We start from the raw sequence: 15,473 nt of genomic DNA, 5'->3' as shown, positions 1-15,473 counted from the left end.
TCGTGCAATGTCTGGGCATCCTCCATCGTGCAATGTCTGGTATCCTCCATCGTGCTATGTCTGGGTATCCTCCATCGTGCAATGTCTGGGTATCCTCCATCATTGAATGTCTTGGCATCCTCCATCGTGCAATGTCTGGGCATCCTCCATCGTGCAATGTCTGGGCATCCTCCATCGTGCAATGTCTGGGCATCCTCCATCGTGCAATGTCTGGTATCCTCCATCGTGCTATGTCTGGGTATCCTCCATCGTGCAATGTCTGGGTATCCTCCATCATTGAATGTCTTGGCATCCTCCATCGTGCAATGTCTGGACATCCTCCATCGTGCAATGTCTGGACATCCTCCAGTGTGCAATGTCTGGGCATCCTCCAGCGTGCAATGTCTGGGCATCCTCCATCGTGCAATGTCTGGGCATCCTCCAGCGTGCAATGTCTGGGCATCCTCCAGCGTGCAATGTCTGGGCATCCTCCAGCGTGCAATGTCTGGGCATCCTCCAGCGTGCAATGTCTGGGCATCCTCCAGCGTGCAATGTCTGGGCATCCTCCAGCGTGCAATGTCTGGGCATCCTCCAGCGTGCAATGTCTGGGCATCCGCCAGCGTGCAATGTCTGGGCATCCTCCAGCGTGCAATGTCTGCACATCCTCCAGCGTGCAATGTCTGCGCATCCTCCAGCGTGCAATGTCTGCGCATCCTCCAGCGTGCAATGTCTGCCAATCTTCCAGCGTGCAATGTCTGCGCATCCTCCAGCGTGCAATGTCTGAGCATCCTCCAGGGCGCAATGTCTGGGCATCCTCCAGCGTACAATGTCTGGGCATCCTCCAGCGTACAATGTCTGGGCATCCTCCGGCGTGCAATGTCTGGGCATTCTCCAGCGTGCAATGTCTGGGCATCCTCCAGCGTGCAATGTCTGGGCATCCTCCAGCGTGCAATGTCTGGGCATCCTCCAGCGTGCAATGTCTGGGCATACTCCATTGTGCAATGCCTGGACATGCTTCATCGTGCAATGTCTGGGCATCCTCCATCGTGCAATGTCTGGGCATCCTCCAGCGTGCAATGTCTGGGCATCCTCCATCGTGCAATATCTGGGCATCCTCCAGCGTGCAATGTCTGGGCATCCTCCAGCATGCAATGTCTGGGCATCCTCCAGCGTGCAATGTCTGGGCATCCTCCATCGTGCAATGACTTTCCTTGGCAAATCTGAACTTTTATCAACATACAAAGCATTCAACCGCAGCTCGAGAGAGCACTGCTCACCACTTTAGACTGGTGTGCCTGCCTCAAATCGTGTACTCTTTCCTGCTGTGGAAACCAAGGCCTTATAACCATTAGTTTCTCCCACAATGAATCTGAATCTCTCGATCTGGTGCTGTCGTCTTGCAGACAGGTAGGTTGCCTCTGTGTCCTACTGTTACGTGCTCCTCCCCAAACCCCGGTCACGGTGTACCTCTGAGCCCCGAAAGGAGTAACGGCAGAAAGATGTGTTATTCTGTGTGTCAATGACCAATGGTGAAACCACACAAATTGTTACCAAAAAACAAGTATTGTATTAAGGTCACACAAGAATAAAAGCACAAGAACAATATTAATCAATTGTACAACAAATATTATATCATTCCTATGATGGTACCATCAGTTTCTTACAATATAACTCACTGTGCTCCAAGTGAGCGAAAAGAACATTCCCAAAGTCTCTGTCCCGGCACCAAGCCAAAGTCGATCCACGCTCTGGTGATCGCAAGAAAAATGTCGTATCGAGACCAGAATCCAGTTCGGCTGACAGTCACGCTGCCAAAGATGCGCAAAGGTGCCCTCAAAAGGCGAATGGGAAATCACACCTTCGGGTATGAACGTTCAACGGCTCCCAAACGGAGAACCACAAATTCCCAATCGAAATCCACGTTACACACGCAAACCAGGCTAACGGCTGGAGCGATGCGAAATGGCGGGAGCGAGGCGAAATGGCGGGCGGGCCCGTACTGGAGGCGTACCTGCTGTCCATCGATTCTCTTCGGAATCAACCGCAAAACCCGACACGCAGGTTTATCTGTCACAGCGATAACCACTCTGTCACAGGAATCCCTTTCCCAGGAAACCCAAAGTTCGCTCGTGACCCCCGTTCGCCAGTGTCTCCTCGAGACCTCAAAGCAGCTCGGCTTTTCTTCCCGACCTCACTTGCTCCGCTTTTTTCTTGCTCTTCTTCTTCTGCCGGTTCCTCCCGATCCGGTTTCCGGTTTCTTTTAAAACACTAATTTTTTACCTTTTGAAAACAGTTATCTCCATTTCACTTAAACGATAACAATAATAGTACATGGAACCAAAAATGCTTACAGTGGATGAAAACCACAACGACGGAAGTGACGAATCCGTAACACCTACCACAACCTTATTGACCTTGCACCCTCTACCCTTTCCTTCATTTATGAGTGACAATATTTCTGCAGGGACAGAATGTTTCAGATGTAGTGATTTATTTTGTCTTGCACATGTGCTTTTTTGGTTTGTATGTATTTCATGTCTGCGCATGCACATGCACATGCGCCTCTGCCCATCCTCTTCTTGCTATGTTTACCTCCACCACCAAAGGTGGATGGAGGTTATGTTTTCACCTCTGTCTGTTTGCCCGTTTGTTTGTTTGTGAAAAATTAATCTCAAAAAGTTGTGGACTGATTCGGACGAAATTTGGCAGAGATGTAGCGTATGTCACAAGGACAAAATTAATAGATTTTGGTGAAGATCCGGATCCGGCTACTAGAATTTTTAAGTGATTCTTCACCATTGGGAGATAGGGCCAAAACGATACATAGCAGGATATCTCAAAAAGTTGCGGACGGATTTGGACAAAACGTGGTGGACCGGTTGGGCGTCTGACAAGGAGAAATATATTCGATTTTGGTGAAGATCTGAATATGGATTCGGGTATGAGAATTATTTAATTTTTGAAGTGATTCTTCCCCATTGGGAGTTTGGGCCAAAAACTATACATTGCGGGATATCTCAAAAAGTTATGGATGGATTTTAACGAAACGTGTTGGACAGGTTGTGTGTTTGACAAGGAAGAATCGTTTCGAGTTTGGTGAAGATCCGGATATGGATTCGGAAATGAGAATTATTTAATTTTTCTAAGTGATTCTTCACCATTGAGTGATATGGCCAACCAGGCGGAGGTATGCTCTCTAAGTGTTGTTCTAGTTGAGTTTGTATCCAACTTGTTCACCCCTGTGTCCTCCTGCCCCTCACGTTGAACTCATTCTTTCTCATGCACATTCTCTCTCTAAGGGTCCCTCTGTTTTGCCCTTCTATCCTGTTGATGGTGAGTTCCCCCTTCACCGTATACACTCCATTCTCTTTGTTCTGTTGTTTTCTTGCTCTGTTCTGTGTTCTAGCTCTTCCACGAGCCTCAACTTCATACACAAAAAAAGAATGGATCCCCCCTGTAGACATGTGTGCCAGACAGAATCTTGAGTTGGATCTCATTCTACAAAAACACCACAAGTACACGACCGCTCTTGTAATTCTGCTGGCTTTGAGAAAATTACAGAGTGCCTCATTACATGGTGTCGCTGATGGCAATCCATTGTAATAAAATGCCACAATTACCGTTGGATGTGCCATTGAAGGGCAAGCACTGTGCATCAAAGCTTGAAACAAGTCAGGTTAGATCCAAGCATTTGCAAACAATGAGCTCATGTTTGAATGGCTATGTGACCAGGGCGGTATGCCATTGCAGTAATGGATATAGTTATATAGTTACTATTAATATGATTAGTAACATTGTTTGCAGAGTTTAGGTCTTGGTAATGACATATTTTAAGCTCCGCAACCTGCGTTGCCATTCCAGTGTCAGAGCAGGTCATATTCTCCATCCGTCGGAGAACAATGATTAATGGTTGCGGTTTCTTCCATATAATTCATTTTTATTGGTATTATTTTCTTTGCTGTTGTTAACAATGTCTAAAGAGTACTGTGTTGGCATCACCACATACCTGGTTGTAAAGAGCGCATACGTGCAGAGCTGTGTTGCCTGATGCATTCTGCACATGTGTGCTCGCTCCGTAGAAAAGTAGGTGCTCCAGGTGCTGGACATTGCCATAGCGACAGGCCTGGTGGGAAGGTGTGAAGACAAGCGAGGATGTCATGGTGAATCGGTCTTGCACAATGGTCCAATTCTGTCGTTATGGATGTTACACAATTAAGTAGCACACCATTTTGACATGCTGCAATAACAAAAAAAAAGGACATGGTTTGCACACGGCCTATTCGCACACTTCCAAAAACGATGTGTTACTCCAGGAGCATTGAGCCCCATTGATTAGCTATTACTAATAGTCCTGTGGAGTGAAACACCAATGTGGTGACCATAGTCATTAACTAGAACGCCACTCCGTAGAGCGCATACCTCCGCTAGGCTGAACGGTATATATTTTGGATCTCACCGATAGGCCAAATCTGGATCCAGACTTGGACCAAAAATTGAAACAATTCGTCCTTGTCACCTCCCCAACCTGTCCACCAAATTTCGGCCGAATCCATCCGTAACTGTTTGAGATATCCTGGTCACAAACAGACACCTTCGTTGGCGGAGGTACTGAGCACAAATGAGTTTTCTTGGTCGGATATCAACAAATAGCATAGTTTTAGTGGATATATCAATCCCCTTGGCTTGCATCCCATGAAATTAGACCATTTCATGGCTTTATGGAAGCTCTTTGAGGAGCAAATGTCGAGGTGATCAATCATATTTCTGTGATAGCACATGCCACTGAGAGCTGGATTCTTTTTACACCTTGTTGGCTGCTGCACCTGGACATGAGCCATTAACAACCATAATTTTTTTTTTTTTGGAGGGTGAAAAGCACAACAGCTAACACCATCATGTCATCCATCAAGTCGCTTTTTATATGCACCTGCAGGATTAATTTCCAAACTTGCCAACATCTAATGTACCATCTAATGCATGTCGGATGCCCATCTAATGTAACCTCACAAAAGCGCATCGACGAACCAACTTGCATCCACATCCACATTTAAATATACATGACAATTGACTCTCACCTCCACTCCTCTCTAGATTAGTATTATTTTCTGACAATATGATCCCTTGACCTAGTCAATGAAAATAAATTAGACGAACCCTTGTGCTTTAGAAGACTCCAAGCCATGTGATCCTACTATATACTGAATGATGCTATTGGAAGAGACGGAAGATCGTGATGGAATCGTTATCAAGTTATGTGGATCTCCAAGAGAAGCTTCCAAAACATAAGATGAACTAGAACGTCACTTGGTAGAGAGCATACCTCCGCCAGGCTGAACAGTTTATGTTTTGTATCCCACTGATAAGTTGGATCTGGATTCGGACCTGAACGAAAATCGAATCGGCTTGTTCTAGTCACTCACCCAACTCATCCACCAAGTTTTGTCATAATCCATCCACAACTTTTTGAAATATCACGTTCGATATCGTTTTTGGCCCTAACACTCAATGGTGAAGAATCACATTAAAATATTTTTTATGGTATCCGGATCTGGATCCAGATCTTCACCAAAATCGAATCAATTTGTCCTTATTACACACCCAGCCAGTTCACCAAGTCTCCTCTCAATCCATCGACAGACTTTAGAGATATCCTGCTCACAAACAAACAAACAAACAAGAAATATGTTGTGCACAGCACGATACTTGTGAAATCCCTAAAATAAGTTGTTGATCATTGTCCTATGTTGATCTTTTGGCCTATGTTGACCTCAAAAATAATTGGTGGTTCAATTCAATAACCTGATATGCAAATCCTCTTAAAATTTCAAATCAATCGGATGAAAATTAACGATTCTAGAAACTCCACACCTAAGTTGTTGACCTTTGGCCTATGTTGACCTTTTGGCCTATGTTGACCTCACAAATAATTGGTGGCTGCATTCTGTGACCTGATATGCAAATCCTCTTCAAATTTAAAGTCAATCGGATGAAAATTGAGGATTTTGGAAATTTGACAATGTTGTTGACCTTTGGCCTTATGTTCACCTTTTGACCTCAAAATCAATAGGCTTCTTCTTTATGGCCATTGGCCAACTCCACCATTTGGGGAAGTTTGGTAAAGATTGGTTTTAAAATATTGTGACCTGTAGGCGATTGACAAACAGACAAACAGACAGACAGACAGAATAACGCACAATATCAAGCAAAATTTTTGTAAAAATCTTTGATTTTCACAAGTAACAAACTGACAGGCAGACAAGCAGGGGCGAAAACATAACCTCCTTCTACCCTTCGGTGGCGGAGGTAAATATTTTTTAGGGATCATTATTTTCCCCCCGTATTTCTGGAAAGGCACAATGACTCAGTTAGAATCTGTTATATTTGTCCAAAAAAAAATATCCATCATGATGACATAAACAGCACTTGTGATGACGTGAACATGCAGAACCAGAAGATGACATGTTGGAATCTCCCTCGCTAACATATTGCAAAATCCATCTCAGTGTGTTTTTCATCAACGGGGTAATATTATGGGAATGTGATGATGTTTGAAATATGGATGACGTCATCAGACAGACACCTCTGACAACCAACAGACCTTTGATGGATTTTTTTTTCAGAAGAGGCAATTCATATCATTGTTACTTGTGGAGAAAGGAGACATATGTATGTGGTGGAGTTTGAGGCGAGGGTTGGGGAGAAGGGGAGAGTGAAAAGGTAGGTTCAATGAACATGGCAGCAATAAATTAATTTCATTCAATCAGTTTTCCTTCTTCGAGAAGACGTGGCCATCCATTTATTAGTCTGAGAGGCAAGCATGTGTTTATGTTTAATTATTTATTTATGTTTCTTGTAAATTGCTCCGGGCATCACAACAAACATGTCGCCTCACTTTCCATGCAATCACAGCAATGTGGAGCTGTTTTAATGTTGTGTAAGTGAGTGCAAGGGGCTAAGTAGGACAGACAGGTAGAGAAACAGGTGTATACTTAGGTGGTAAGCAGTGGGACTACCATCGTTAACAGGTTTCTCAGTAGCTCAATTGGTGAATGGAAAAGCGACTTCTCAAGGCGAAGACATTTTGTGCTGCAGATGAAACCCCACCAACGCTCTCTGCAAACGGGAATGTTGTCTTCCTGATCACGCACTGCTCATTTGCAAGGAATTAATTGGAGAGGGGTTTTCGGTATCCTCTGGGTGACTTGAAAAGAATAACAGCAAAGATGAATGACAGGAGGAAAGTAATGAAAACATGGGGAGGAAGATATCTCCGCAGGACAAGAGCACAAATCAGCACCCAAAGTGGCGGATGTCCTGTACTCATGAGAATTTGAAAAAGTTTATCAACACAGGTCAAGACAGAATGTTCCGATTAAATACAAATCACCAGCAATACAAGATGTGCCAGCTCGACCATAGCTAAAAATTCCAGAACTCACAGTGTAGTAATGGAAGAAATACATCGGTGGTATGAAATAGAGAGAAAACTAGAACAGCACTCGGTAGAGCACATACCTCCACCAGGCTGAACAGTTTACATTTTGTATCCCACTGATAGGCCGGATCTGGATTCAGACCTGAACCAAAATCCAGTTTCTTAATCAATTGGCTTATGGAATAGCTAAACCACCACGGTTTCATCCGAATCTGTAACCGTTTTGAAAATTAAATAATTAATCGAATAATTAAATAATTAATCGAATAATTAAACAATTAATCGATTAATCAATCAATCAATAAATCAAAAATACCCTTTACAGACAAATCACTTGGTCACAGTCATGTCCAAATATCAGATTCCTCGCTCAAAAGGTGCCTGAGATATTGCCCAGATGAGAAAGGAAATAAATAAGTACTTAATTAATCGATAATAATTAAGAAATTCATCAATTAATTGATTAATCAAAAAATAAAATGTGCAGTTTTTTTTTTGCCAAAGGACTTGTTCACAATTGTGCCGAAATTTCAGCTTCCGATCTTGAAGGATGGCTGAGATATCGCCCGGACAAACGAGAGAACATTGACCTTTCACCTTGACCTACAGTCACGTGAAAAAGTAAGTACACCCCATGTAAAGTTTTGACTTTTTCAACATATTTCAACATACAGCTATTTGATCTTCATTTCAACAATATTGACAGATAAAGGTGATATAATACAACAAATATCATGAAACATTTACATTTTGTAGTCCATTGTATAATTTAAATAAACATAAATGCAAATTTCGCATGTGGAAAAAGTAAGTACACCCTTGGCTCTGATAGGTGGTATTGCCCCTTTGGCAGAAACAACCTCAAGTAGGCGTTTCTTATAACTGTCTACCAGTCTCTGACATCGACTGTGAGAAATTTTTGCCCACTCCTCCATGCAGAATTATTTCACCTTTTTTTTTTGTATACAAGATCGAGGCTCGTGAAAGAGCGAACATTAATCACACAAAAAGTCAAACCGACACAAACCGACACATATAACACAAAATAAGGGGAGCGGTAGACAAGATGGGGAGAGAGGGGGAAGGACACAAACAAAACGTTTGAGAACAGGGACACCGAGAGAACTGTGGGAGGGAGAGGGCTTGGGGGGATGTAGGAGAGGTATAAAACATATGGACACTGCTAAGACTTCCAGGACAGAGTTGGAATTTCGAAAAAGTGTATCTGGGGTGAACTAGCGGGGGTAGAAAAGATCAAGGTTTTGGATGGCGGAAGATAAGAGATGGTGGTGAACAGCTGTTTTAAATACCTGGAGGGAGGAGTGGGATTGAAGGGAGTGGGGGAGTTTGTTCCAGAGGTGGGAGAAAAGAGGAACGAAAGAGTGAAGGTGAGCAGAGAGCCTAGATTTTCGCAGTTTAACCACAAGAAGGTTGCTGGCAGATCTTGTGCAACCTGTAGGAATATTTGGGAGACATAGCACAGAGAGAGCTGGGGGAGCCAGGCCGGAGAGGAGCCGGGAGAAGACAGAAAGACCACCAACCTGTCTGCGGTGAGTGAGTGAAAGGCCCTCGGAGTTAGCTTCATCGCAGGAGATTCCAATGATTCTGAAAGCTTTGGCTTCAACAGCGTGAAGCCCAGCGAGGTGTGAGGCAGGAGCACCGGCCCAGAGGGGAGAACAGTATTCCATTGAGCTGCGGATGAAAGCCTTGTATGTGGTGAGGAGCTCAGGTGTGCCAAGGAAGGACTTCGCACGACGGAGGATGCCCAGTCGTTGACGGGCTTTGGAGGCCAGATTTGAAATGTGGTTTTCCCAAGAAAGATCATGGCAGATAGTGAGACCCAAAAGCTTGAGTGACAGAACTTCTTGGAGAGGATTGTTGAGAAAGTAGATGGGAGGGTTTTCCAGTCGGTCTTTTCAGAGAGACATAGTAAGAGTGTGAGATTTGTCAGGATTGAAAGACATGTTCCACTTTTTTGACCAGTCTGTGATTTTGTCCAGGTCTGCAGAGAGTGAGGAGGCTGCAGGCTGCCAATCTGAGGGATGAGGAATGGAGCGGCAGAGAGTGCAGTCATCAGCAAAGGGATAGAGAGGATTTTCCAGAGAGTCGGAGAGATCATTGATGAAGACCAGAAAAAGCACAGGGCCCAGAACACTACCTTGGGGAACTCCAGCCAGAACAGGAAGGGGAGATGAGAGAAATCCATTCAGGGTCACACGTTGACTACGACCAGAGAGGAAGTCAGCAAGCCAAGGGTGGAGATTTCCATGGATACCGTAGGAGGAGAGTTTGGTGAGCAGAGCTGGGTGCCAGACCGTATCGACGGCATGTGATATGTCGAGGGAGACGGCTCTGATTTCCTGTTTGGCATTGAAGACCTCCATCCATTGTTGAGACAGCAGCAGCAACATGTCCAGAGTAGAATGACCTGGTCTGAATCCAAATTGATGATCGGAGATCAAGCCATTGGAGAAGAGGAAGGATTTGATATCCGAAGCTATGATGGATTCCATGACTTTGCTGATAATTGGGAGGAGGCTGATTGGTCTGTCTAGCAAGGATCTGTTTTTGCACCTTTTTTGTGTAAAGCGGTGATGTTTGCTGATTTCCAAGATGTTGGCAGATGACCTTGAGCAAAAGAGAGGGTGAAAAGAACAGAGAGAGGGTGAGATAGAGCGGCAGAACAGGACTTTAGGACCCGTGGGCTGATGCCGCCTGGTCCAGTTGCAGAATCAGAGTCGAGGTTTGACAAAAACTTCTCCACCTTGTCAGGAGAGAAGGACACAGAGTCCAGGAGCAGTTGGGTTCGACTGGGTAAGGTGGGAACAGAGAGAGATGGGCGATGCGATGTTTCAGGGATTTCTCGCATGCACAGATCGTTCCAAATCCCCCCACAACATCTCGATGGGATTTAGATCCGGGCTTTGACTTGGCCATTCCAGAACCCTCCATTTCTTTCCTTTCAGCCATTCCTTGGTGAATTTACTGGTATGTTTAGGGTCATTGTCATGTTGCAAGGTCCACCTTCGGTTGAGCTTCAACTTTCTGACAGATGGCCTCACATTACTCTCAAGCACCCTATGGTACAATGAAGAATTCATCGTGGATTCTATGATGGTGAGCTGCCCAGGCCCTGATGCAGCAAAGCTGCCCCAAGCCATAATATTTCCACCACCATGCTTTACAGTTGGTATCAGGTCCTTGTGGTCAAATGCTGTCTTTGGTTTTCGCCAAACATGTCTTCTGTTACTGTGGCCAAATAGCTCTACCTTTGACTCATCTGTCCAGGGCACATTGTTCCAGAAGTGCTGGTCTATTCCTCGGTGTTCATTGGCAAACTTTAGTCTTGCCCTGATGTTCTTTCTGGACAGCAAAGGTTTCCTCCTGGCACACCTCCCATGTAGATCAAATTTGGGCAGCCTCTTTCTAATGGTAGACTGGTGCACTTTGACATCATCAGTGGCAAGAGCTACCTGTAGGTCCCGCGATGACATTCTGGGGTTCTCAGAGACTTCTTTCAGCATCTTGCGGTCTGCTCTCGGGCTGAACTTGCTGGGGCGGCCTGGCCTGAACAGGTTGGCAGTTGTTTGGAATCTTCTCCACTTGTCGATGATCTTCAGGACAGTCGAATGATTGATTTCAAATTGTTTGAAGATCTTTTAAAATCCCTTTCCAGACTCGTAGGCATCAACAACCTTCTTTCTGAAGGCCTCAGAGAGCTCTTTTGATCTAGGCATGTTTGACGCCGCACACTTCAACAACAAAGAACAAACCAAACGAAATGTCTGAGGTTTAAATAAGACAGGTTCCTCCAAGATCCTCTCCAACGATGTTCTAATCATTTGCACCTGAGCTGGTGCACCTGATTCTAATTTTAGGTATTTGAAGTAGTGATAAATGTAGGGGTGTACTTACTTTTTCCACATGCGAAATTTGCATTTATGTTTATTTAAATTATACAATGGACTACAAAATGTAAATGTTTCATGATATTTGTTATATTATATCACCTTTATCTATCAATATTGTTGAAATGAAGATCAAATAGCTGTATGTTGAAATATGTTGGGGCTGTATGAAATACATGGGGTGTACTTACTTTTTCACATGACTGTATATTGTCAAAAAAACATTGGCAGCCTCAGTTTTGTCCTTCTGAATCCTCCGGTAAAGTTTGACGAAGACAGCTGAAAGTGTTCGTGAGTTGTCACACTCAAAGACAAACAAATGAGATAGATAGTCACGTGACGAAAAATGAAAATTAAACGGACAGGGGTGAAAACATAACTTCCATCCACTTTCGACGGCGGAGTAACAAACGGTCGAAATGGAGGGAGAAACTGGAAGAGGATGGAGAAAAATAGTGAAAAATGAAAAATTTGTGTTTATGTGCTTCCCCTTCTCTCCCCATCTTGTCTACCGCTCCCCTTTTTATACACTTTGTTTATTTGTCTGTTTGATTTGTTTGTGTGATAAATGTTAGCTCTTTCATGAGCCTCGACTATGTATACAGAAAAAAAAAAAAGGAAGATGAAAGAAAACAAAGGAAGAAGAGAAATGGAAACAAAAATGTACGTTCATTCAACAGCTCTCACCTCACATGATGATAGGCCCACAAGTACAGGGTGGGTGGGGGTTGGCACCATTTTAAGGGGAAGTCAACCTCTGGAACCCTCAAGCAAAGTGAGTAACCAGTGCAAGATAACAAGGTGAATAGATGAGTGGGTAGAGGAGAGGAGAGACCCAGGTAGAGAGAGATGGGGAGAGAAACAGACAGGGTGAAGATGGTGAAAGAAGGGAAGATGGAAGATAATAAGGGTGTGGGTGGTCGGTAGGGGAGAAGCACGAAAGCAATATCACCATGTGTCAAATTGACTTGGGAAACCATCAAAGTGTCGAGTCGATTAGCCATTAGCAAAACTTTTTCTTATTTGCCGAGACGTAAGTTCGGCACCCACATAAAGCGCACAAGTCGTCGTTTTGCGTACGTCGCCATTACTGAGGAGAAGCAAATCCACACCACAAACTGTGCGATAACTACCTGAACCTGATGACGACTTCAAATTGCGATGAAGCAACGATTCTTCTTCGAGAGGTTTACACCATTAAGACCGAACCTCTTGCTTTAGATGCTGTTTGTGCATGACGGAGCAGCCTCATTTACATCATTAAAAGTTGAGCGGTGAATGTTGCTGACGCTGAATCTCCTCCACTTTGTGTATCTGTGATTCATTCATTACCTCCACCACCAAAGGTGGGTGGAGGTTATGTTTTCACCTGTGTGTTTGGCTGTTTGTCTGTTTATGTGTTTGTCTGTCTGTGAACAGGATATCTCAAAAAGCTGTGGATGGTTTTGGAGGAAACTTGTGCGTGTGCAACAAGGACAAATCGATCCGATTTTGATGAATATCCCAATCCATTTCCGGATTCGAGAGTTTACATTTTCTAAGTGAGTCGTCACCATTGAGTGTTCAGGCCAAAAACAATATATAGCATGATATTTCAAAAAGTTGTGGACGGATTGCGCTTAAATTTGGTGGACAGGTTGGGGGTGTGACAAGGAAGAATTATTTCAATTTTGGTGGATTTGAATCCGGATCCAGATATGAGAGTTTAATTTTTTTTTAGTGATTCGTCACCATTGAGTGATAAGGCTGAAAACATATATACGTATATATATATATATATCTTACGATAATTCACCAAATGTCTGTCTGTCTGTCCGTTCGAAGGTACCGTAAAAACTGCTGAACCGATCGCAAAGATATATTGGGTGAGTAATCCTGGGATCTCCAGGAGTAAAATAGGCTATTTAGTTTTCCCAATTTCAGCTTTGGTCTCCAGCATTCTCAGGTTTGGGCGTTCGCATAACGTTCATTGTGACGATGTTCTCATTGTGACGATGTTATGACGATGTATGTGTTCACGGTAGTGTTTGCCGTGACGGTGTGAACGTAATTTCGTAATGTTTTTCGTTTCGTAATCCTTTAATGAACGTTTAATGTTTAATGAACGTTTAATGCCCTTTGATGTCCAGGGCCGCAAGCGCGCTACACTGGACGGGCCAGCGTGTACCTTGCCCTTGGCCGTCAGGCTCGGGTAAACCGCTGAGCCGCATCCGTGATGGGGACTGGGGCTTGAGACAGTGTCCCACGAACGAGGAATTCCCAGTAAGTGCGAGTCATCAGCTCGCGTTGATTAAGTCCCTGCCCTTTGTACACACCGCCCGTCGCCACTACCGATCGGACGGTTTGATGAGATCCTCGGATCAGCCCCTGCACGGGCCGTTCTCGGCTCGTGCCGGTGCACCGAAAAGATGAGCAAACTTGACTGTCTAGAGGAAGTAAAAGTCGTAACAAGGTTTCCGTAGGTGAACCTGCGGAAGGATCATTATCGGGACAACATGAGAGCGAGCGAGACGCGAGACGTACGTGGTACGTGATCGTCAATGTACTGTTTCGCCATGTACCATTTAGATTTTGATGATTTGCGTGTGATACGATTCAACGGATGTTTATATGAATCGTTTAAAATAAAAAAGCCTTCAATTTCTGATATTTTGCCTTTTCATTTGGGCTTCCCAACTGAAGCCCCGCCCATAGGGCAGGTACTGTTGCTACTCGCAGTGTGTGAAATTGGGGCATATAGTTACCAGCCATTTGGGCTGGTAACTTTTGAGAGTTACCAGCCCGAAGAACTGAGATGAAAATAAGGACTCAAATTGGTGCATTTTAGGAGTGTTCAGGAATAAACTCTCGAAAAACCTAATAGCAACTATTGGTCTTCTCGAATAATTAAATTTAAAAACACTAGTGAATAATATTTTCATGACACCAAATACGTTTTATTGTCAGAAAAGTGAGGAAATTTTATAAAATGTTTGTGCATAGATCGATCAACATGTGCAGGACAGTCACAGTTGATAACTTGATGGTGAGTTAAAGTAATACAAAGTTGAGAAAAACTTGAGGTATAGTAGTCGGTCTATGATCTATCACATTTCTTGTTAGTTTTACATATCTTCCACGGCAGCCTGTAAGTCCTCAATGTCATCCAGAACCACGTCTTCGCAGTCAGTGTCAAGGCCGGACTCATAATCCGACTGTTTGTCAGCTGCTGATATTGGCTCCGGCAGACCAGCTCCCTCAGGTTCACCACCTGCAACAGCAGCAACATCTATCTCCGTGACCTGATCCCGCACCAGCTCTGGCAACAAGCTGGCCCCTGCTCCGCTCCGGGTGAAGTTGGGCCTTCTCGTTCTCTTGGAACAGCTGTTCCAGAAGTTGATTGCTGGCTTAGGCTCAAAGTCGGTGATGTCCGCAGATTCTAGTTGGATGCAGAGCAAATCCGACATTGTTGTTGACTTGAGCCTGTTCCTGAGATCATTCTTCATGATCTTCATTTGTGAGAATCCTCGCTCACATTCGGCCGAGCTGGCTGGCAGTGTCAATATCAGGTCAATGACTGCCAGGATGTTGGGGGCACACAGGCTGATAGGAGTCATTCACCTCTGGCCACTGCAGATCTGTGATTTTCCGACTGTTAAATAAATAACTGTTAAATTTGAGGGAAACATGCATTTTCAACAGAAAAAAAGTCGATTTTAAACGAAAGTGTAGGGCAAAATCTATCCAGACCACCGGGCTGGCAACTCAATAAAGATACCGGCCCGGGAAAAAAGTTACCAACCACGAGCTGTCGGGCTACTTTCGCACACTGGTTTGCTAGTATAGATAATAGATATAGATGTCTAGATATAGATATAAATATATAAATATGGATATAAATATATAGATATAGATATAGATATAAATATACAGATATAGATATAAATATAGATATAGATATAGATATAAATATATAAATATAGATAGAAATATATAGATATCGATATAGATATAGATATAGATATAAATATAAATATACTAGCAGAAGTACCCGGCATTGCCGGGTGGGGAGGGGAGGGGAGGGGAGGGGAACGGGGAGGGAGGGGAGAAGAGGGGGGGAGGGGGAGAGGGGAGAAGAGGGGGAGGGGTAGGGGGGGGAGGGGAGAAGAGGG

General features: G+C 44.1%; 1 protein-coding gene across 1 annotated transcript in view; it reads right to left on the bottom strand.

Annotated features, from left to right (window-relative positions):
• LOC137432284 (SH3 and multiple ankyrin repeat domains protein 2) overlaps positions 1-15,473 on the bottom strand; it is a 910,319-nt gene that overhangs the window by 525,176 nt on the left and 369,670 nt on the right. Inside the window, 1 exon segment of the mRNA XM_078782990.1 lies at positions 3,986-4,102. Within this exon segment, the coding sequence (XP_078639116.1) occupies positions 3,986-4,102 (117 nt within the window).

This window comes from Myxine glutinosa, chromosome 8, assembly GCF_964187855.1.
Source record: "Myxine glutinosa chromosome 8, kmMyxGlut1.1, whole genome shotgun sequence".
Lineage (NCBI taxonomy): Eukaryota > Metazoa > Chordata > Myxini > Myxiniformes > Myxinidae > Myxine > Myxine glutinosa.
This window is presented reverse-complemented; position numbering and strand designations above follow the sequence as displayed.